A 22,889-nucleotide genomic window follows, 5' to 3' on the forward strand; every position below is an offset into this window, starting at 1 on the left:
TATGCTGTCCAGACAGTCACGTAACATTTCCCTTTCAGAGCAGTCCTCACTGCTCCTCTGCACAAAACACCTCTGTTAAGGAATTTGCCCAATTAGTAAACTTTACAGCATGAAGACAGTACCACTTAGCCGCACGACTTCATCCTCACATTGCAAGGACAGCTGCCTGGAGTCAAGGTGTCTCTTTCGGAGAGGATGTAAGCAAAGATGTTTGAGTTTTGTTTTTTTTTTTTTTCAGCACCTACAATCTGCACACACGTGATCCTAGGGACAGGAAACTGATTTTCTGCTGGATTCTAGCAACGTGTCTGTTCATTATCCAATGTCTAACTTTTTAAAACCATTAGAGTGTGATAAAAATTATTTTACTAGATTAAGGAACTAGCTTATTTTACTAGATTATTTTAGTAGATTTAGGAACGGAAGTGAACCAAATTTAGTTGTAGGTGTTTGATGGGAATCCCGCAGATGAGGACGCAATTTCTTCCTTACTTTACCCGAGCCTTTTATGTGTGACAGCCTACCCTGCGTCACCGCTGTTGCCCCAGCCTTTGCCTCGGTCTGTTTGTTTGCCCAGGGGTGACCCCAGCACCATTCTCGCCCGGTGCGCAGGTAAGCGCCAACCTTATCACAGGGTGTGGAAGCGCAGGGTGCAAACACCCCCAGCACACACAGGGACCCCCAAGCTGGACCTGGGCAGCCAAGCCCAGTCAACTGCGAGGCCGGTGGGTGCGGAGGTGGGTTACTGAAGTACGCCTATTAGGAGGCATCCTATAAAAGCCCTCTTCCCCCCGCCAACCTCTTTGCAGGGCAGACTGGAGAAAACTCGAGTGGTTGCAGAGAAGGAGCTGTTCCTCCTCTTTACCGAGGGAGAACTTTGCTGCCAGGAAAAGGGGGCAGAGGATACCACCTCTGAGCCGAATCTTGCCCGTTCTCAGTCCAGTTTGGAAGCTCAGCTCCCGCTGTGGCCGGTGCCGGGGAGCGCCCGGAGTGAGCGGGATGCTGTACCGACCGCACGGCCAACCCACCCCCGCCCCGTCCCAGTCCCGAAACGGGGCGGGCCAAGTCCCTCCCCTTGCCCCTCCCCCCTTGGGCTTTTATAAAGCCGCGGAGTTTCCGCGTCCTGTGACTGCAGTCAGGTGGTTTGCAAGGTTTCCCTTTGGGGTTTTTTTTGGTCTTTTTTCTTTCCCCCCTTCCCGCTCCGTGTTTCCCCTCGCTCGCCTTCCCCGTCAGCCGGGGAAAGTTGGAGGAGGAGGAAAAGTGACCGGTTGGGAAAGTTTAGAGGCGGGAGAGCGGCTGGCCCGGCCTCCGTCCTCGCCATCCCCATCCCCTCCGAGGATGGCCGGCGGGGAAGGAGCGGGTTCCGGGGTGCCGGAGTGCCGGGAACATCTCTTTAAAGTGCTGGTGATCGGGGAACTGGGAGTGGGTAAAACCAGTATTATCAAGCGGTACGTCCACCAGCTCTTTTCCCAACACTACCGGGCCACCATCGGGGTGGATTTCGCCCTCAAAGTCATCAACTGGGACAGCAGGACACTGGTGCGGCTGCAGCTCTGGGATATAGCAGGTGAGGGCCGGGGGCGGGGTGTGAGTCCCGGGTTGAGGGGGACAGGAGCCTGGCCTCTGCGGAGGAAAGGGTATTTTGGCTGTGAAGTCTACCTTCTTTTTCTCCTTTCCCCCCCCATGACCTGAGACCCCTTTTCTCTGCATTTGAGGCATAAGTGGAGGGTGGGTCTCACTGTGAGAGCGGAGTTTCTGATTATTTTTTTTATCAGCTGTGTGCGCTCCTGTTAGCTGATATTGTGGGGCCCTTGGCTTGGCCCAGGGTTTTACGGCAGTCCTCAAAAAGCTGGTCTCCTCCATTTGCTGGTGCCAAGGCTCCCCAGGGGGGTTCCTGCTCGTACCGCTCCTCCCGACGCTTGCCTGGGAGCTTGTGGCCTTGGTTATGACTACGGCATAAACTCATTCATGGTTATGGCTCCACAACACTTCTAGAGGAAATAAATATCTTTTTCCAAGTAGGTTGTGTTTAGTAAGCACACGTTACAGGTTAAAGGTAGCTCAAATAGCTAAAGCTGTCCTCCAAGGAAGTATGCTCACACCATGTGTGTTTGCAGTTGCCTACTTAATTTAAAAGTAACTTGTGTCCCTGCAACGTGGCATTAACAGAATGGGACTTGTGTTTTGCTTGGTTCCAAATGATGGGTTCGTATCTCAAAAAGACACTTTGAGCCCATGGAAGCAGAAAATCCCTGTTCACTTGTCCAAAATGCACCTCATTCCTTTCCTATGTATTATTCGAAACTGTTCTTCAACACCTCTGTCTTCAGGACTCCCACTGTATACCTATCATGCTTAACTTTGCTTACACTGTGATATTACACACCACAGAACAAACTGTTTTGCTGTGGTCTTGTAAGAAGTCTGTGTCTTCAACTCCTTAATCGTCTCAAGCTGGTACTGCATTTCTAGTTTTGTATGTAGCCCAGGTGTCAACCTGCACCTCTCTTCATCTCTCTCCATCAGTTTCATAATATCTCCTTGGATGTGGAAAAATAGACTTTATGTCAAATGCTTGTGTTTAAAGTTGCATTGCTGGAAGATACTCGGGTAACAACTGGTAGTTACAGTTTCCATGAACTTTACACTTTATGAGGTGGAAGCTCAGAAAAGAGGAAGCGTAACATGTGGCTGCTGTAACCCTGTGACAGATCAGCTGTACACTAGCTTCTCGTCTTTCTGCTCTAGAGGTTATCTTAAAATGCTTCTAATATGATTCCTCAGACTAAAAAGCCCGCTTCTTACTGCCGTGTGCTGAAACATACCATAGATCTTTCTGCTGCTGGCCTTTAGGGCAAACAAAAATACTTTGTTGTTTTGGAGAGCAAGTAAAATATTGCCATGCTTTCTCTTCTGATGCATTCCTTCTACGGATCAGTTTTAACTTTCTTTAAATCAACTGGCAGTATTGGTGCAAGCTGCTACAACACTCTGGATGTATTGTAGCAAGCCTGGGGTTGCAAAGGTTAAAGAGGGAAGACTGTCAGGATCCTGGGGCTTGGGGGGCTGCCATGCTTGTGTTTAACTTTTCCTCCTCAGCCCTTGGTCTCTGAGTCTGGACTAGGCTGTGTGCTTTGCCAAAGCAATCTGTTTCAACAGGATAGGCAGAGACTTAGCTGTAATGTGTAACAAAATTTGGACAGAACCTATTTACATTATGGGAAGTCCTGTCAATACACCCAAGTCTTAATTTCAAGATCTGGAAGACAGTATTTTTCACTCTTGATTACTGCACTTACTGTATCTTGGACAGTGCTAGGTTCAAACTGAGCTAAGAGCTACTGATAGATTGAAGAATACAATTTTTCCTGTCATGGAAATATTTTTTCCTATTTTACAGTGTGGTAAGTACTTTCCTATGAAACTTCTGATTAGCCTTTCCCTAGCAAAAATGAAAAAGGAAAATACAACTCTTTTGCAATTTGCACTCCAAACTCTTATGTCTAATCTAATAGTTTAGGCTGTTCTGTTTCCAAGGGGTCTTTCCCCAATTGAAAACCAAGTCCAAGAACAGAAGTAATCTTAGTCTTGGTGATTTTTGATTGGGCTGTGCTTAGCCAGTGTGTGAGTAACAGTTCAGACTCCTGTAGAACTTGTTAAAATACAAGATATTTTAGCATCCATAATGGTTGTTTCATGGTCTTAAAACTCCTAAACTCCTCAATCTAGGAATATGTTCTGCAGCCATCTACGTCTATACTCAAGAACATCTCTAAATACCTGAGGATGTGAACAGGTTTATATAGAAATTAATAGTTGGAGAACCAGGTTGAAGATGGCTTCTGGAATATGCGTCATAGCACATATTCCCTAAAGCGCTTTAATAAAGTGTGCAACAAGGTATCTGAGCATGTGATAGTCATTCCCTTTCAACTCATCAGCCCCACTGTCTTCTGGCTTATGTAGATAACTTTGTCTGCTGGTGTGTGCAGACAAACAGCTTTAGATCTCTTGAAGAGATCTAAATCTTATGGTAAGTAATATCACATGTGACTTCCCTGCAAGCAATATGGTGCTGGTATTCTGAATTGATTTTGGTGCATTTAATAAGGCTTCTGAATTAAAGTCTAACCCTTAAGCACAGTAAGGCGTGCTATTTTTCACTAGATCAAAGCTTGTACTTAACAGTTCATCATAAAGAGCTGAGTGCTGCAATTTAAGGTTCTGTACCTAAATCAATGGTAAGAAGTAACCATGTAGTTCCGTCATCAGCTAAAGGTTATAATACAGGTACTGTGCTGGCTCCTGGTGTGATTGTAGCCAAAATGATGAATGCTGTGTATTGCAATGCAGCGGGTTCCTGTGTGACTTCAATTTCTTGAACTAGCAGAGTTTTTTTTTTAGTGATTAGATAATTCTATTGAATAGAGCACAACAATGTTACACTGCCTATGCTATTTTTTTTTCTGGTGAAAATAGCCTTTCTGTTGTAGGGTGCAGAGTAATGCAAATTCCTGCAGCAGGATCAGAGGGATGGGCTGTGAAGGAGGAAGGATACTCTTGTGCCTAGACTTGTGTACTCCAGAAGTACTCAGGCATTTTACTTTCAGGCATTTCAGTTTGTAGACACAGATTCTTGAATAATGGAGATGGAAAGCTTGGTAGTAAGACTGCTCTGTCACTGTCAAATTATCTTGGTGCAGCATGAAGTATTCTGAAAGAAGCTGAACAGGTTATGTGCATGTTGATGCAGGAGCAAAACTTCTAAACCGTAGCTGCCCTTAGGCATTACTCTTGTTTTTTTTTTAATCTTGACATGTGGAGTTATGGTAAATCTCTCTTCCTGGATAAATTCTGAAAATGTTAGAACCAAGTTAACCGCTTTCATCAAAGGATGTAAGTAACTGGTGAAATAAATAGGAGATAGGAATGAGTCATTGTGGTAAAGAGATACCAAACAAAGCCATCTTAATGACAGGGAAGTGCGTTTAAAGTCTGTTTCGATACACTAGAGATTCCTACTTGACAAGCGTGCTGTTTTAGTGAGTATACTGCTCTGACCACAGTGTGGTGTAGGAGGTAAATACAGCATATCGATGAAACTCAGTCAAATACCATTGAAAGAACACCTTAAGGAACTTTATCATAAAAACTTTCAGTCTGATCTAATAAGACCAGTAGCTGAGTAGTGATAGCTGCTGCTTTATGATCACATTGGCTATCGCTGCCACTCACATCAGCCTGTGCAAACATGCAGTTCTGGAGGGCAGGGGTGGTAAAAGTCACAGATGACCTCTTGAGCTTGGCTTCTCCTGAAGAATGTCACTTATGACAACTGGTAGACAAACTTGTTTTTAAAGCTTTGACTGAGAGATTCTGCATTAACTTTGGTGTAATAAGACCCTTCTTCCTGGACTTCATTAGAATTTCTTTGTAAAAGCAACTATTAAAACTGAAGCACTGCTTTAGCTGGGAGAGTGTGGCTATAAAATGGGCCAAACAGAAGAGGAAGGATTGTACTTCAGTGTTCTCAACATGCTCTATACAAGCTTTCAGGGATTGAATGATAAGACTTGTAGCATGCAAATTTGTTAGTAAACTCTTGTTTATCTCCTTGAAAAGATCTGAGCTCTAACTGAAATATATACCAATCTTGAAGAGGATGGAGAAGTCAGATTAAGTATTTGCTCAAATGCTAAGTTGAGGAAGAGCTGGAATATCTCATCTCTTCTATGAAGACAAATGAGTCTTAGATATGTGAGTTGATGTTAAGCTTTTAAGTTTTTTAGGAATTAACTTGCTCTCATCTATCAGAAGCCACGAGAAATGGGGAAGTGCATGCAGGAAACCATGGATGTGGGAGAAGAGGAGGATTTAAACTGAAATCAGTGCTTGCAAAGCAAGAGAATGAAGGCAAAACACAAGCCTTCTCACTTAGATATGCAGGTGCGACACTGCACCTCATAGATCTTAACCTTTCCTGTCCCAATGGAAATCTCCTCTGGAAAGGTGGAGCACTTGGTAGCTATGCACCTTCTGTGGAATATAGCTGTGTACTGTTGTGTACTTTGGTGGCTGAGTTTCAAAGGCACTCAGGCTGTTCCGGTATGTGAGATGGCATACTTCCATATGAAAAAACTTACAGCTTCAAGCAGCTGTGCACTTCAGTTTTTCTCAGTCTACATTTGTGCTACTGACATGTCAGAAGACTGCCAAGTTGCTTATATGTACCGGGTCATTAACTTGTTCCGTGCATTATGGGCTGATTCTATCTCTTTTAAGAAAAAATAAGGTCTAAAGCAAGCTGTAAGTGATGTTAATGCATGCCTGAAAGTCTGTAGTGGGCAACCAGAAAACTTTCTCCATTTCCTGTACATGCATAGCTCTGTGTCATAGAGGCACATACTTAAATTAGTTTTCAGAGGAGTCCCTCCTAAGTATGGAGAGCTTGGAGGTTGTCAAGGTAGTCTTTTAACAACTTGTCCTTACCCACAAATATTTTGAAGAACAGTGTAGGGATTAAAATGGCAACTCCTGCAAAGATATTGAAGAAATTGCTTAGCTGTGTGCCTAGTACATGTAAGCATAGGAAGAGGGCTAGAGAATCTAGGCGTAACCTGTCCTCAGTTGTGTGTTTTTCCCACTGTTACAATGATATCTAATGAGTGCAATTAGGAATGAAGAATGAAAAATGTACATGTGAATAATTGTGTCAGAAATGAATGCAGAACTTGGGAGTGCAGAGCCAGAAACTGGTAAGTGGTCTGAGGTTATCTCTTAGTTTATATGGTGATGGAGTTTCCAGTTGCAGCTGCCTTTGTCTGGAGATGGAGCACTGTCATTCTGGTAACAGCTGAGGCAGGTCAGAAAACTCCCAGTCAGGGATGGATAATCTCCTGTGTTATTAAGTTCAGACTGATGAAAAAGATTTGAAAGAATTGACTGATTTAGGAACGTTTCCTGCTCACACACAGTTAAGCATAAATCTCATAAGAAATTACTTAAGGATGATGTTGGCTGAAAACATGCAAGACTAGCAGATAAAGTTTGAGAAGGGGTTGAAAGGCTCCTGTTGAAAGGCTTTTAACAGTCTTTGAAGCAGTAGAGGCAAGAAACAGAACTGAAGGTGTGCTGTATGCTTCCTTCTAGAAACCACTCCTCTGTGAGAAATCTTGTGTGGGTGTCCTTTCTTGTGATTCTTCTGGAACAGCTGGATTAGAGTTATGAGCTTTCAGTTGAGAATGACTTGCTGTACTTGAAGCTCTACACCTAAATATTCAAATAAGTGCTGAACATGTTAAACTTGTTTCTTCTTGGTGTCTCCAGACTTCAGACATCTCTGAATACGAACTCTTGTTGCAGCATGCTTTCTTTTTTAGAATTATTCTATTTAAGTCATTTTTAAATACTATCAAGTAATGTATGGCTATTGGTCTTGCTTCTGAAGCAATTTCCTTGTCTCACCAGTGGGGTGCTGAATTACTGATATTGGTGAAGATTCTTGTGCTTAGTACCCTGTTATACAGCTGTGCTTAATACCCTATTCTATAGCAACTCGGAATACTATGAGTATGCCTGTACTGCTGTGATATCTTAAACTTCTTAAAGCCTGTTTGCTGATAGAATTACATGAGAATATGTGAAATCTTACTGTCTTGAAGCTGGTGTGGTAAGGCAGTTTAGTATGGTAATTCTGATTATGCAAGACAGGACTGTTCCGTTACGTTTCCTTGAATGGTAGATTTGAGACAGATGTTCTCTGAGTGTCTTGGAAGTAAGCTTGTAATTTCTCCATAGGCTTTTCTACGTGTCATACAAGAAATAAGGTTAAAGATGTGATCTTGAAAGACCACCTGAACTAGTACATGATTAAAGGTCTGCTGTCTTGATCTTGCAGGTACTCTTAATTTCTATCAACAATGGAAACATGACTTAGTGCTTGAGCTTCTAATCACTACAGAATAGATGGAGCTTCAGCCTTGTTTTCAAATAGATATGGTTCATATCATACAGAGCAAAGGATGGATGGGTATCCATCAGATGGGTGTGTGTGGGAACTACCTAAGATACCTAAGTTCTTATGTGCAATACAGCAAACAGGAGGAAAAATAGTATGTATCACACAACATAACTAATTTTGGGGTTAAATTATAATGCAAACTAGAAAGTTGTGCGGAAATCAATTAAATTACACTGATCTTTTTTTTTTGAGGCAAGTATTGGCTAAATTCTTGCCCTTCATGTAATTCTGACTCAGGTAGTCAGAAAATGAGCTGACTTGATAAGTCAAGTGCATTATCTTTCAGAGACAAACTGGTGCAGACAATGTTAAATATACACTTTTATCTTAATGCATGGAGTTGACATGAATGTAAATCAACCTTTATCAACTCTCCTTGCATGAGTGTTACAGCTTCAGAGTCTTAGTGTCTTCACATTCAGATCTCTACTTTGCCTCTTACCAGTTTGGTTTTCCTTATGCATACATCAGGAGGGGGTGTCACTGAAGTGCATGTACAAATACAACTTGGCAAGCGTTGTAAAGAGGTTGTTCGAAATTGATTACCTGTCTTATGAAATGCAGGAAAGAAAATAATCTTAGTTGCCTGGTTCAAAAAAAAGGCTCCAATGTGCTGTATAAAATAAGTTTCTTCCCTTCAGTAGTGAGCAAGGCCACTGGGGTTCAGTCTCACAGCTGTTGGAAATACCTTCCTTGAACTCTGGTGGTAACCACTGCCTTGCCTTTGCAGTCTCCTGCAGACTGTTCCCTACAAATACTCGCTTCAGAAGTTCGGCAGTGTGATATGCTGTGTCAGAAGAAAGTGATTGGCAGAAAGGGAATTTCTGTTTATATTTTTGTATGAAAGCAAAGGAATAACTCTTGTGAAATTCTTGCAAGTGTTAAAGCTAGCATGACCTGCAGCAAGCAGTGACCACAAAGCACAGCATGCGTCTTGAGCTACCTGTGGTAGAATGTTAGATGTTCAAGGTTCTCCTCTGCCTATGGAGACACAGAACAAAGGTAGATGGAGTGGTAAGATTGAGCTTTGAAAAATGATGGGTTTTCAGGTGTTTGTAGAGCTTGTTTGGAAATAAGTATCTTAACTCTGTCTACAGAAAGCATAGAAAAATTTTTGTAGCAGTGCCTTCTAGATCAGCAGAAAATGAACACCAATATTCCTTATTGTATGGATTCTAGCAGCTTTTCAAGTAATAAATTAAAAAGCAGCCTCTGAGTGTCGTTGCAAACAGCTTGTGGGAACTTGATCTTTAAATGCTCCCAGGCTGGAGCGCTGGGTAGAGCAAAGTGGCAGCTATTTGATACAAAATTCCAATCACACAATGTGCCGTTACACATTGACCATTTTAAGAGATTAAAATTTTTTCAGTCTTGTGATAAATTTGTTCTTGAGACAAAGTGACTTTAGAATTGTTTTCCTGTGTGCTGTGAAATGCTGTAGTGCCGTGCAGCATCACTGTTCAGCACAGAGCACAGCTCTGGCTGCATGACAGCACATCAAGGAGATGGATTAGGGTGTGGGGGCACAAAATAGCTTAACTCTCACAGATGACTTGTTTGGGTAAGTCTAGTTTAAAGCAAGGCAGGAAGCACCAATTCATGCTGTTGATGGCACTAAAATTGGACTGTGCCAACTTTTTCTGAATACTAATTCAAGGAGAGTTTTCCATATGTGCTGCATTTGACAGCTATTTAGAAATCATTTAGCTTGGCTGAACTCTACTTTTCTGGGGATGGAAAACTAGTGCTTAGTCAGGGACTTCCTCTCTTGTTAATTTTCTGTTTAGCAAAGATGCAAGCGAAACAGGTAACTTTCTTATATAAATATGACTGTCATACTTTTCCATACAATACATTTGATGCTGGACAAAACCAATTGAACCATAAGTGCAGGCTATTGCCTCTAAACTTCTTAAAGACAAGACAGTAAGCTGTCAGTTTGAAAAACCTTAAATCATTAGATTAGCCCAGGGTTACAGGTAGCAATGAGAAGTTTATCAGTCTTACTGTAAAATTCCCTGTGAGAGCTGTGCAATTGTTTGAGGAAGGCTTTCTAGCTTTGTGAAAGACAATAGTGTGCTTTTTGTCTATTGGGATGATAGATGTAGTCAGCGTTCCTGAAAGAAACTGGATGTCCAACTTCTGAGCACCTCAGTGCTCTTGCTGGCTCTCTACAGCCTGGTAGTGAACAGGCTGTCCTGCTTTGGGATACAGTAGGATGATAGCAAACAGTGAATGGAAAGACTAGTCACTGGTTTTGAAAATTCAGGTAGCTAACGAGGTTAGTAGGTTACAAACTGGCTGTGTTGTACAACGAAACTGTAGAGTAAACTACTTTTTACTGTTTCGGAATAAAACAATGACTTCTAAGAACTTGTAAAAACACTTTATGATCTACACAATCAAAATACTGCTGCACCTGAAGTGATGTTCCTCAGTGACTCTTCAGTGACTCCAGAGTCTCTCATACATACTGTGTACATGAAGTGTACTGTGGATGTCGGGTCTGACAGGCTCTGATGCTGTCTCTGTCAGCACAACTGCTTCAACTCCACCCTGCAACTGCTTAGTGTAGACATAACCAGAGGACCAAAGGTTTTCTTTTACAGTAAAGTGGGAGTCAGTTGAACAGGGATTAACTGGCCGGTTACCTTTTCCCCTGAAGGGCTTGGGACAGTTGCTATTGGGAAGAGGTCCATCCAGTGGTCACTTAACTTTCCCACACCACCCTTAGTAAGAAAGGACACTTGCAATTCACTTAAAATAGTCTGAAGCTGCTTTTGTCTATTAGAAACTGTAAGAGCTGCGGTCAGTGGAACAGTTTCTAGTACTGTCTAATACAGGAAAATACAATATTCTTGTAGTTCTTGCTTTTTAACCTCTTGGTGTCTGTCACCTGGAACCACAAATACCAAGTATTACTACCATGATGGTGGAAAGTAAAAGTCAAGCTAGACATGCTGGTTTTAATTCTTACAGGTTTCTAATATCTACTAGAGCTGCTAGTGTAGTTAAATGCCTCTGTGGCTTAAACACATAGCAGCTATGCATTCATAGCTTAAATGGGCAGGAGTGGAGAGCCAGGTAGTACTGGCAATCTGAGTCTGTCTACTCTCCATCTACAGCTGCTACCCATGTGAAAAAGCAGGTAGACACACTTGAGCATGTCCTGTAATATTGATAGTGGTTTGGTTAACCTACTTCTTGCTGAATAACAGATTCAATCTAATTGGGTAAGACAGTTCTGGGACAGGCTGTGCTGGTTTGGGGAGAGGGGGAAATGCCATCAGCAGTGGTAGCTTGCCAGTAACATATTGAGAGATTTGGCTAAAAAGGAGCCTCAGTCAGCTCATGCCTGACCCTGATAGGGTGAACACGTATATTGGATGTCTGGAGAACTGGGAGATGCATCCTCAGGGCAGTTCTGGGTGTTTGCTGTATTGTGCCAAACATCCAGTTGTAGGACCAACAGGCATACAAAGTGTAGTCTGTTCTTGCCTGTGGCTCCTAAAGGACTTAGGTGAGTTTTGAAAGCAGCAATGGTTCTAACTCAGTGAGAGGATTAGGCTGCATGCCCAGCCATTTTGGATGATGCTTTAGCTTAAATCTACCACACTGAATGTCATGAACTTTACTGAGAGTTGAAGTTGGAAATAAGGAGCTGTCGCTCAGATGTTCCTTGATGTTAGTATGTGAAAGCCTGACCCTAGAAATTCAGGGAGCTGGAGAAAAATCTTTTGCAAAGCAGCACAACAGGAGCAGGGAGAAGAGTGCTCATTAGGTTAGGGCTTCTTCTGGAAGAAGGAAAATAGGAAAAAAGGCATTTCATTTACTGTTGAATTGTGATTTTTTTTTGGTCTAGATTGAATAAAAGTACAAATGTCTCACGGTCCTGGAAATTGTGTGAAACAACTAACTTGCAGAGTTTGGCACTTGTGCCTAAATAGTGGCACTGTGCTTCCACACTGTGTGGCCAATAAGGTCAGAGTAGTTGATAGCAAGGATCTAAAAGCCATGGTGTTAGCAGTCAAATTAGACTTAGTCTGGCTGTTACTAATGACCCTTCTTGAATTCTCGTGTGACTAATTGACTATTAGTGGTCATGATAAATTGTTGGTCTTGCATGAAAGGAGAATGTTCAAGTATTTCCAGACTAAAACTGATTTATTACAACCATTCACTACAGCTTAATAGGCATCCTGTGATGCCTGAGTTCACTGCATTATACAGTTTCAGTTACTCTGCTTTTCTGCCAACAGGTACACTAGCAGGATGCTGCTTCTATGCATTTTGAGCTCCCTTTAATTTGATTTACTAGGTCTCTTGATCACTTTCTTCACTACTGTAGTATTGCTGGATAGGGTTTTTTTGGCTTGGTTTTATAGATTCAACTTTTCCTGTGTGGTATCTTCCTTCTTTCTGTTGAACTTAAACTACCTTTTAAACTAACTGAACTCTGAGTTTCAGTATTCTGAAGGATGGTGTTGGCAAGAGCTTGGCTTTATTAATAAACTGAGGACTTCTTGCTGTTTATCAGACCCTTGACAGCTCTGTATTATTTGGTCCAGGAAAAAGCTGAAAAATTGCATTGCAATGGTCTTCCACCTAGCAACAAAAAACTTTGGAATAAAACTCTTCAGCTAGCTGTGCATTGACTTTGGGGTGACTGCAGTCTGGACCATCCATCTATAGTTTAAGATTATTTGATGTGGAACTGCCAAACTTGTTAAAATCAAATTTTGAGCTCTGGCCACCAATTAAGCTGATTAACCTGTCAAAGATGACTTGAACTGACATTACTTCAATGAAGTAAACTACTTGTTCTGTCATTCTTCAGTTGTCAGGCTTTTATAACCCTTGGTCATCTTTCTCTTCCTCATTAATGATCCAGTTTTTTGAGGATGCCAGAAATGTTAATCTCTTCTGAAAGAGAAGAACTTTGAAGAACTTTGTCCAGTTGCCCATCAGTACTCCTGATGAGATGTTAAGGGTTTAAATTCAAGTAACACAACTCTTGTTTCTGAGTTTTGTGGTTTCAGGTAAGAATAAGCTTAGATTTTTCCAAGGTAGGGGAACTTGTGCTATACTGTTGGTATTGACAGAAGTAAATCAAAATTTGCCTTCCTAGCAAAAAAGTATAGCTGGGGAAGCTTCTTCTAGATAGGCCATTCTACTCTCCTTGAGTAGGCTTTTCTAGTTCATATAAACTACATATTAAGATTTCTATCCTGCTATAAGGTCTCCCCTGAGCCTTCTGACACAATGGAAGTCACACTGCTGTGATAAACAAGACTTTCTTCTTTATTCCTTACACTGGGAGAGATTGCTGTAGAAACTCTTTAAAATGTATTTCAAGGCAAAGTTGACACTGTCTGAATCTTAAAATGATAACTTATCTCTTGCAAGGAAGTAAAGGACAAAGATAAAGCTTCTAATGTCAGACCTAGCTACAGTTTTTTTTAATGTAGTTTTTAGCTTACAGTTTACCCCCCCAGTTACAATGTAAACTGGGAAGCAAGAATAGCTGCCAAGCTCTGATAAAGTTTTAAACGAAACTGAATTCCTGTGATGCTGCTGTAGGGAACTCTATTAGTTCCTGATGCATGACATTAAGTGAAATACTTGCATAACATTGTTGCAATTACTGGAAAATATGGTGACAATATGTGCTGAGTCATTCAGATGTGAAAACTTTGTGGTTAGAGAATACAGAACTTTGCGTTGCGTGCAGCCACTTCGATACCCCTGAACAAAACCTCTGATCCCAATGATGGCCCTGTAGCTTAGCTCTTCATCTGCACCTGAACCCTTAAAACACAAAGTATACCTTTGTGGTACTATCAGGTTTACTTTGAGGCACTAGACCTACCAGAATGATTAATCCTATGATGCCCTTTCCATACTGCTGTAGTAAGCAAGTTGTTAATCTTCGTGTCCTCTTCCTTCCATGGTTATACACACTGGAGATTTGAAGTCTGCTTTCATCTGATCACTTTTAGCCTTTTTCCCCTCTGAGGTATGATCTACTTTCTAGACTGAACGCTGTTCTCACACATGGTGAGATGACTACAGCAAAAATTTTACTGGACATAGGAGAGTGACAAATCCCTGTCTGAACTGAGCATGGCAAAAATGGAGTAATTTAGTTTTAATAAAGTAGAGGACAATGTTCACACTCTGGACTTTGGAGGGGTAGTATGTTCTACAGTTTACTTTTTCTGTTTGAGGTTTTTTTGCAAGCAGAAAAGCACTTGCAAAAGCTTTTCCTGAAAGTCCTGTTAAATTTTCAAAAGGCTGTCTAGAATGCTCTGCATCCCCTACAAGAAGCTCAGCATGTGCATTGTCAGTAATAATGGCATTGTAAAGAAAGTCCACTCAGTGGACTGCAACAAAACTCTTATGTGTTAGGCAGGCCAGGTGTTATTTCTTATGTCTTTCTAGGGAATAAAAAAATATATCCATCCTCGTTAGGCCTCAAGACAGGATGGAAGAGCAGTCATAAGCTAGTATGCAAGTCATGTTTAGTGTTAGCAGATGTGAATTCTAGAGGTGAAAGCATCTCTGTAAATAAACTTTTGGAATGTGGGCTACTTCAGAAAAGGGCAGCTCTCATGCTGGAGAGTATTTGACCTGTTAAAAGGCATTAATCTCTAATACTACAGTGATGTTGAGCTTGTGTGTGTTTTGGGGGGTAAGGGGTATCAAATCCTCCTAATGTAAAGCTTAAATCTAACAAGTAAAGATAGAAGCTTTTATGCTGATAGGCACATCAATTGTCTACTTTCACCCAAATTTAAGTTACAAAAGAATATGTATTAATGTTTTTCCAAATCTAAAACTCATACTATAAGAGCAAAAATTTCTACTTCTATCAGTAAAGCCAGCTAGAAATAATACTTAAATGATTGTTTTGGAAAGCTGAAGCCCATGCTTTAAGTGACTGCTATAGACTTTGTACAGTAAAGTACAGTTCAGTGCAGGCTTACATTCCTACCAGAATTGCTGTCTTCTCACACAATGAGAAGCTGCTGTGCAAAGCTAACTTTGACTTCCATGTTACTCCAGAGCTCCTGAATCTGCCAGTTAGCACAACCCCACTTGCAGTTGCCTCTTTCCTGATCAGGGCCGTATGAAGAGGTTCAACTAGTTTGCTGCTCTGCTACAAGACTGTTGTTGCCTTTCTGGTATAGCGCATCTATAAAGAAGAAATTTTTTACAGTGAGGGTGGTGGAACACTGGCACAGGTTGCCCAGAGAGGTGGTGGAAGCCCCATCCCTGGAAACATTCAAGGCCAGGTTGGACGGGGCTCTGAGCAACCTGATCTGGTCCCTTCCAACCCAAACTAATCTAAGATTCTCTATCTGGCAAAAGGCTGCATGATGTTAAACCTTCATGTAGGCTGGGGGATACTGGGGCATGAGAAGTCACCAGTGTTAAGGAACCAGCTGCCAGGCAATCTTGGTTAATTACCAGTCAATGCAGCTCTCTAGCTCATTGTATATAAAGGCATTGGGCCAGGTGGGTGGGGAAGATTGACTATGATCAGGCTTCCTGGCCATGGCTAGGCCCCCTGTTACTTCATTAAGAAAAAATGTTTGGTGTTGTTTAGAACTCTTCAAGTTTGATTATGATATACTTTAACTTTTGTTTTCTTTGTAAGCTATATGTGATGCTGCACTAGTTCAATCTCTTCTGTACACCTTAAATGCACTGTGTTGTGCAGGCTTCAGCAAGGCCTATGGCTATAGGAGGCTAGGGTGGCCTTCTTGCTAACTTCTTTATCTTTAAAGCTTTTTTGGATGGGAAAGCAGAAAGTAGAAAGGGATTCAGTCAATGGTAGTGTCCTTCACTGTGGTAACTGGTCACAGCCATGTTTACCTACAGTGTGCACACCTATTTGAGAAATAGTAACTGCCTGATAAGCTTTTCCACAATTCCCAAGTAATTTAGTTTTCATATGTCGTGATTATGCTGTCTCTACTCCTTGCTGGTAAGTCTAGCAACCCCCTGGCAACTACTTAATACAACTTAATTTTCTTATGTAAACATCCATCAAGTTTTTGGAAAAACTTAGACTTAATTAAAAAGGACTGAAATGCCTACAGAGCTCCAACAACTGAATAGGGAGAACTAATGGGACTTTTCCCCTCACTGCTTCAGGTTCATGTGCAGTCTCATGTAAACAACAGCAAGTAGTGTCCATTTCTAGACCATTTCAGGGCCAAAATGAAGAAATCTTTCTGTAGAAGACTGAGGTTGGTCCAGAGCACTGTAGACAGTGAGATTACTGTTTTGCAGGCCTGTCCTATGGTGTGAGGGGATATACCACCTGAATTGGACACAAGACTCAGTGCTGTAGCACAGTTGGAGGCAGTCCTGTGTAACAGGAATCGATGGTGTGACAGCTAAACAAAGCTGAGAAGGAGCTTCTCATAGCTTCTGTGGTGCCATATGCAGTGACTGGCTTAATATAACTAAGTTAACCCTGTGCAGCTCCATTTAAAAAACAAAATCTGCACAATCTAAAGGTAAAGCTTCTTTAGATGTTGCACAATTGATCTGCACAAGTAGTAAAAGCTTTCTGGCCAAACTTTCCTAATGGTATTTGGTTCATGAAAACAGTGGGCACATGGTAAAACAATTGGCAGTAAAGCTATACCAAAACCCCATTTTAGGCATAAGAATCCAGCCTGGAAAGGCCAAGGGAGACAATGTGAGTTACTTGTACACAGGACTTTCATATACACTGTTTAGGAGACTTGTATCAGCAATATGCCTCTTCCATTGACAGTGACCAAGGTGCAGACTTGGCCCCTGGGTTGCTGGCCTTAGAGTCCATGGCGTAAATGCTGCTTCAGAACTTAAGCTTTGAATATGGAGGGAAGAACATTCCTCTTGCATGCTCCTTCTCACACAGGGCATAATGAGCTGGTAGTGAAGAAATTCATGTGTAATTTCCACTCCTTAGAATATGCTGGCTAGTGAAGCTGTTTTATTCAGCATCATACTTGAAAGTCAAACAGCCAGAATTAAAGTCAGTTTTATAAGTCTCTGGAACTTCACTGTAGCTGCTGCTGCTTTCAGGCAATTCTAACAACTGCTTAGTCAACCTTTTCTGAAAATGTCTATAGAGAATGAGCTAATCGGCATGCTGAAGTCCTGACATTAAAAAGAGGCAATTGAGCTAGAAAAGCTGTTGAACAGGATCCTGTGTCAAGTTCCTTCACCTAATGAATTTCTGGCTCTTTCTGAGAGGATGGTAATACTCAGTTCCTCTTGTAACTGTCCTTACTAATCAAAGGAGGACTTGAATGTTTATAAACAGAGGACACTGTTTCCAATTAAAATTCTTACTTTATCTATTGTTAAACAGCATATGCACTAAATGCTAAAAGCTAAAGTGATGATACACTATAAAACTAAATTAAAGTGCAGAGACTACTTTTCTCAATGAAGACTTCTGAACAAAGCAGAAAGCTATTTTAGTATCCCGAAATTCCCAAGCAACATGCTAGCACTTGACACTATGTGCACTCAAGTACAAACACAGCATGATAGTCTGACCTTCCAAAGAGAAGAATAACTGAACTGGCACTCTAATTCTACATGTCAAGTATACTGACTACAATATTGTACTGAAGAAAAGGCTTTTTTAGTTTGCTATACCTGCTGACCGTTGGTTTTCTTCAGGATTTTTGTTGTGAATAATTGTGCTTCAACTATTTTGATAATCTTGTTTCAAATCCTGGGATTTCTGTATAGTTGGAAATTATTCCAAAGAAGGTCTTAGGCTTAAAAGATGAAGTCAAAGATAACAGGTTTAGCTAGAACTGTTAAACTCTGTCCTTTTGAGCTTGTACTGAAGGGGGAAAAAATATAATACAGGTGACTTCTTCAGAAGATGCTTTGAAGGCCTTGGAGCTTGTAGAAACCCTTCTTTCTCTCCCTTCAGAAAAAGCCTCTGAGTTTGCTTAAGTCTCTAGCTGAAGTAAATAGATTTATATCTAAATCTTGTAGAAGCTTTTTTGATGAAAGAATGATTTGTGTATAGCTGGGGTGGTAATCTTTTTAGGTATTATTTCTCAAAGAACACTGCTCAACAAATAAGTTAAAAAAAATTTCAAAGTGGTAGTTGGGATTGAAAACTGCTTTTAGCATCTGACTTCTTATGTATAATACACATAATGGCTGTTACAATCAGCTTACGTAGGATAGAAGAGACAATGTTGTATGAACTAGGTGACTAGATCTGAATGCCAAATTTGTGTGCACCAACCTGGTACAGAAGTCCACTTATATTGACTACAGTTCATGCTTAAATATACATATACTCTGTCACTGTCCTCTCTTCCAGGTCAGGAGCGCTTCGGAAATATGACCAGAGTATACTACAAAGAGGCGGTTGGTGCTTTTGTGGTCTTCGATGTCACAAGAGGCTCCACTTTTGAGGCTGTTTCAAAATGGAAGCATGATTTGGACAGTAAAGTACTACTTCCCAATGGCAGCCCCATCCCTGCTGTTCTTCTTGCAAACAAGTGTGACCAGAAGAAAGACGGCAGCCAGAATCTCTCTCAAATGGACCAGTTCTGCAGAGAAGGTGGCTTTGTTGGATGGTTCGAAACATCTGCCAAGGTGAGTATAATGAAACATGCATTGACTCTTCTAAGTATTAGTATAAGAATGGATTAATATAGTCATGTGGGGAATAAAATTATAGAGTATAGGAAGTGACAGTCAAGTCTCCAGTGTTCATCAGAAGCTGGAAGTGGTGTGCAGGCTAGCTCACTTCTGAGGAAGACTTACAGCATATTTGGTTTAGTTTAAATTTGGACAACCTTAAAACTGAGAAGCTATTTTCATCTTGCATGCATGAGGATCAGAGTAATTCTTTAGATGTTAATATTCCTAAATGCTGATGAAACTATCCAAAACATACAAGTAATCTTTAGGTGCAGGTTTTTAAATTGCACCTTCTGTCTCCGCTGTTGCACATAAGGAGTGGTAAGACTCAAAGTGAACAAGCTATTTGTTCACTTGTTACTACCTACCCAGATAATGTCACTAAGGCACTTCTGTTTTATCAGGCAATGTCAAGACTGAACTGGAGGAAAAAAAAAAAATTGTTCTGTATAACTTGAGCCAAGATAAACAGCTGCATTATTAAAACAGATAACTTTGAGTAACTTCATATATTGTACACTTCTAGTCTGCAGACTAATAAGCACAGTTAAGCTTGTGGTAGCTTAGTTGGAAGTGAAATACAACAGTTCCTTGAAACTCAATTGATCCTTAAAATGAAAGGTTCCTCTAGATGAAGACAATGTGACTGACAGACCAAATTACTGGTCTGGCTGATAACTCCTTTACATGGTAAGCTAAGTATTGAGGTCCCTCTTTTCCCTTGGCTTGCCTACTTCCTTTAACTACTGCTGTTGAATTGGCACAAAATGATGTTTCGACAAGTCTTTTTAAAGGAAAAATGTCTGTAAGAGGAATATAAAATAAAGTGATCAGGAAGAGGCTTGTTACTTCAAAATAAGGAAGAAGGGTACATGGTAACAGGAATTAGTTAAATTAGCTAATCGTTTGTTTGCACTTGAACAAATAATTCCCAAACCTACTCATTTGTTACTAAAACCTCATGTTTTAAGGCTCTTTTTACTTAACCCAAAGCAGAATCTTGGTGTTCTTTGTCTTCCCTGAAGCTTCACCTGCTCGTAACACTGCTATGTATAAACTTCAACATGGGTTAAAAACAAATGCAAGTAACATTGGAACAAAACCTAACGTGGAAGTGTAGTGACAGCTTGCATTTTAGGTGGCATTTGAGACATGACAATGTAAAACAAGATTCTTGGTGCACAAAAGTCCAGATGATGGTCCTAGTTCACATATGAATTGACTTGTTTAGTACTCTGAAGAGGTGTAGTTAAAATAGCTTAGCAAAAATTCAGGACAGCTTTCTTGTTTTCTAAGCATAGCAAATCAGTTTTGCCCACTTAAGTATCCTGATAATCTTCTGCCTTTCTGCTGGAACTGATACTTGAGTCTTCAGCCTAGTCATCAGTAATATAGGTCTCATGCCTTGTGGATTAGGGAGAATATTAAAGGCAAAAGAACTGCAGAGAGTATAAATACTCATAGAAATATCTTATGAATGTACTTACACTAAAATGAGGAGAATTCCTCTGAGCAGGGAAAAGTGCTGATCTACAAACTGCCAAAAGCCATTTATGGCTGACAACTACAAGCTTATAAAGTTGCAGTAGTGATGGGTCAAACTCTCTCATGATCTAACCTTGCTCGTCTAGAGTTTAGATCTACAGTTACGGAGACAGAATAGTGTAGCAGGATAGTATTCCCTTTGAAACCGAAGATGAGCAATTCCGAACATGGCAGTCCTGTGGTGAGCTAACAGGTGGCTCAGCCAGGTCAAAGCTGTGGCCAAAGGCCCCTTGGCACTGGCCAAGTAACTGTGATACCCTGATGAAATACATCTCTAGGTATCCTGCCTGCACACCTTCTATAGAGTGTGTGTGAAGGTACCTTTCAAACCATGCACAGAAATATGTAGAGTGACTAGATGAGGCACCCTGATTTAGCTGGGGTTTTGAGGCTGTTGTCTATGTTTATTTATGTAAAAGGTTCTTTTACATAAATAAGTGCATCCAAACTGCAGCAGAAGCAGACAATGGCCCCAAAAGGTAGAACACTACTATGAACAGTGTAGTTGCCTACTATCTTTCCTGATGTAGAAATACACTTTGGTATTTGAGTCTTCCAAATGCAGGTGACTGCCTATTAGATTAGAGTTGAAGTATCCTATTTGTAATACAGGTGAACAACTTTGTCTCAAAACCTTTCTGGTAACTTTTTTAAAAAGTAAGTGTATGAGCAATGACTTGATGGATCTAAGCTGTTTGTCTCATGCTGATGAGACTGTGAAGAGTTTTTGTATTTGTATGAATGTGTGGCTAACTTAAAAAAAAAATCACTGACTATTTTGTTTTCAACACTTTTAGGACAACATCAACATAGATGAAGCTGCTCGATTCTTGGTGGAAAACATCCTTGCCAACTACAAAACCTTTCCTAATGAAGAGAATGATTTGGGGAGACCAAAACTGGACCTAGATGCATTGAAAGCAGAGAGTAAATCACAGTGCTGCTAATGCTCCCAGTGTTCAGTAAATGTGATGGGATGAGCAGCAAGACTGTTCCTTAACTCAAGCTGCTGCTGTGGTGCTGCGTTGTGACAATCTATATGGGGTGTCTGGTATTATCTGAATAGATGATTCTTGTGGGTGTTTACATGTGCTTGTTTAGCATGGAACTGAGTATTTTGTGAGTTACCACTCCACTTGCTTGAGTGGCTGCATCTAAGTCTGGTTAGTGTCTTCTTACTTGAGAACATAAGGTAGTGTTTACACTCCTAAAAAGGAACAAAGACAACATTCAATGTCTAGTTTGTTTCTAGGACATATGCTACATTCCAAATAGGACTCCCTCATCATGGCTTTAGCTGAATAGACACTTGCACCTTAAAGTAAACTTTTCCTTTGTCACCAGTAATGTTCCACTTCAGCCTTCTCACCTGCACACTTGTCCCTATTTATTATCCCCCACCATGAGGATCTGTCTCATTGCTAGTTGTCCTAGATAGAGACATCCCAGAAATCTTGAAGGGGCCAATAAGAGATAGGAGATATCTTTCCTAGTGTATTCACTAGGACTGAGTGAAGTAATGGCTTTTACCACTGAGTAAGAACAAGATGGGTAAATGACTGTACTTAACAGGGGAAAGGCATGGTTACAGAGATATTAACAAAAGTGCATCTCCAGCCATTTAAGGCAGAATATTTTCAGCTAATACTTTACATATGAAACACATTAATGAATACAGGTGTACCGCTGGCACATAGTTATGGTAACCTCACCCATAGGCACATCCAGAAATAAATGTCCAGTAACTCTTTTATGCACTAACACTGAAAACTTTACTAAGAGTGCAAAAAGCAAATATCTTACTGTCCTGTGATAATGAACTTGCTTCTCTTTCCTTCTGTCTTGAGATGGTTCTGAATACCATGAGGAAGGAGAGAGGTCTTGAAGGAAATAGCTTAACTGGTTCTTGCTAGCCTATCAATGCCCCCCCCAAGCTCTACCTTTTTCAATTTTAGAACAGTGCTGCACTCTTCTGACTACTCAGAGCTGGTGAACTGGCTTACCAGTTTGTAAATCTATATTCTGAAATGCTTGTTTCCTTGTTGTAACTTGTATGTATTTTTGGCAGCAAATGAAGATCAAAAAGATTAGAGAGATTTCATGGTTCTTGAATACATTGTGGAACTCTGGTTCTGCTTGACTGAAAGGCTTTGAAGCTCCCCTTTATTTTAAGGATTTCTTCTGTTCTGGTACCTCATTGCTACTGACTAGAGGTCTTATTGTACTTGGTCTGATGGTGCTGATGTTTAGTTAAACATCAGCATGAAGTATGTGCCAGATTGGATATACTTTAATCTGTATTGAGATTTCCTAGGCTGTCTTTTTTTTTCTAAAGAGTAACGTACTTTTTAAGATACAAATAAATATATTTGGGCATCTTATGTGTGTTGTTGGTGTATGCTTTTGAGAACACGGAATCTTTACATCATGCGTCCCACTATGTACAAATGCTTTCATTGACATTTGATAAAAACTTTATCTTCTAGTAGCTGCCTCGTTAAAGGCTTATTTTAAATTACCACAATAAAACTTGACATAAGCTAAAACTAGGTTTAACTAGCTTAGGCTCATAAGATAATTCAGGTTCAGGAATTATCATCTACAAAAATAAAAAGCTAAAGTTTTAAAGTGACTATGCAGGTTG

The 22,889-nt window shown here is 40.7% G+C and overlaps 1 protein-coding gene across 1 annotated transcript; it reads left to right on the forward strand.

Moving 5' to 3' along the window:
* The first annotated feature begins 1,157 nt into the window (after positions 1–1,157).
* Positions 1,158–22,626, forward strand: RAB32 (RAB32, member RAS oncogene family). Its single transcript, XM_010119757.2, has 3 exons — positions 1,158–1,567; positions 18,375–18,652; positions 21,043–22,626. Exons 1-3 carry the CDS (start codon positions 1,339–1,341, stop codon positions 21,190–21,192), a joined length of 657 nt encoding a protein of 218 aa, XP_010118059.1. The 5' UTR covers positions 1,158–1,338; the 3' UTR covers positions 21,193–22,626.
* The last annotated feature ends 263 nt before the right edge of the window (positions 22,627–22,889 follow it).

Source organism: Chlamydotis macqueenii, chromosome 3 (assembly GCF_036417535.1).
Source record: "Chlamydotis macqueenii isolate bChlMac1 chromosome 3, bChlMac1.mat, whole genome shotgun sequence".
Taxonomy (NCBI): domain Eukaryota; kingdom Metazoa; phylum Chordata; class Aves; order Otidiformes; family Otididae; genus Chlamydotis; species Chlamydotis macqueenii.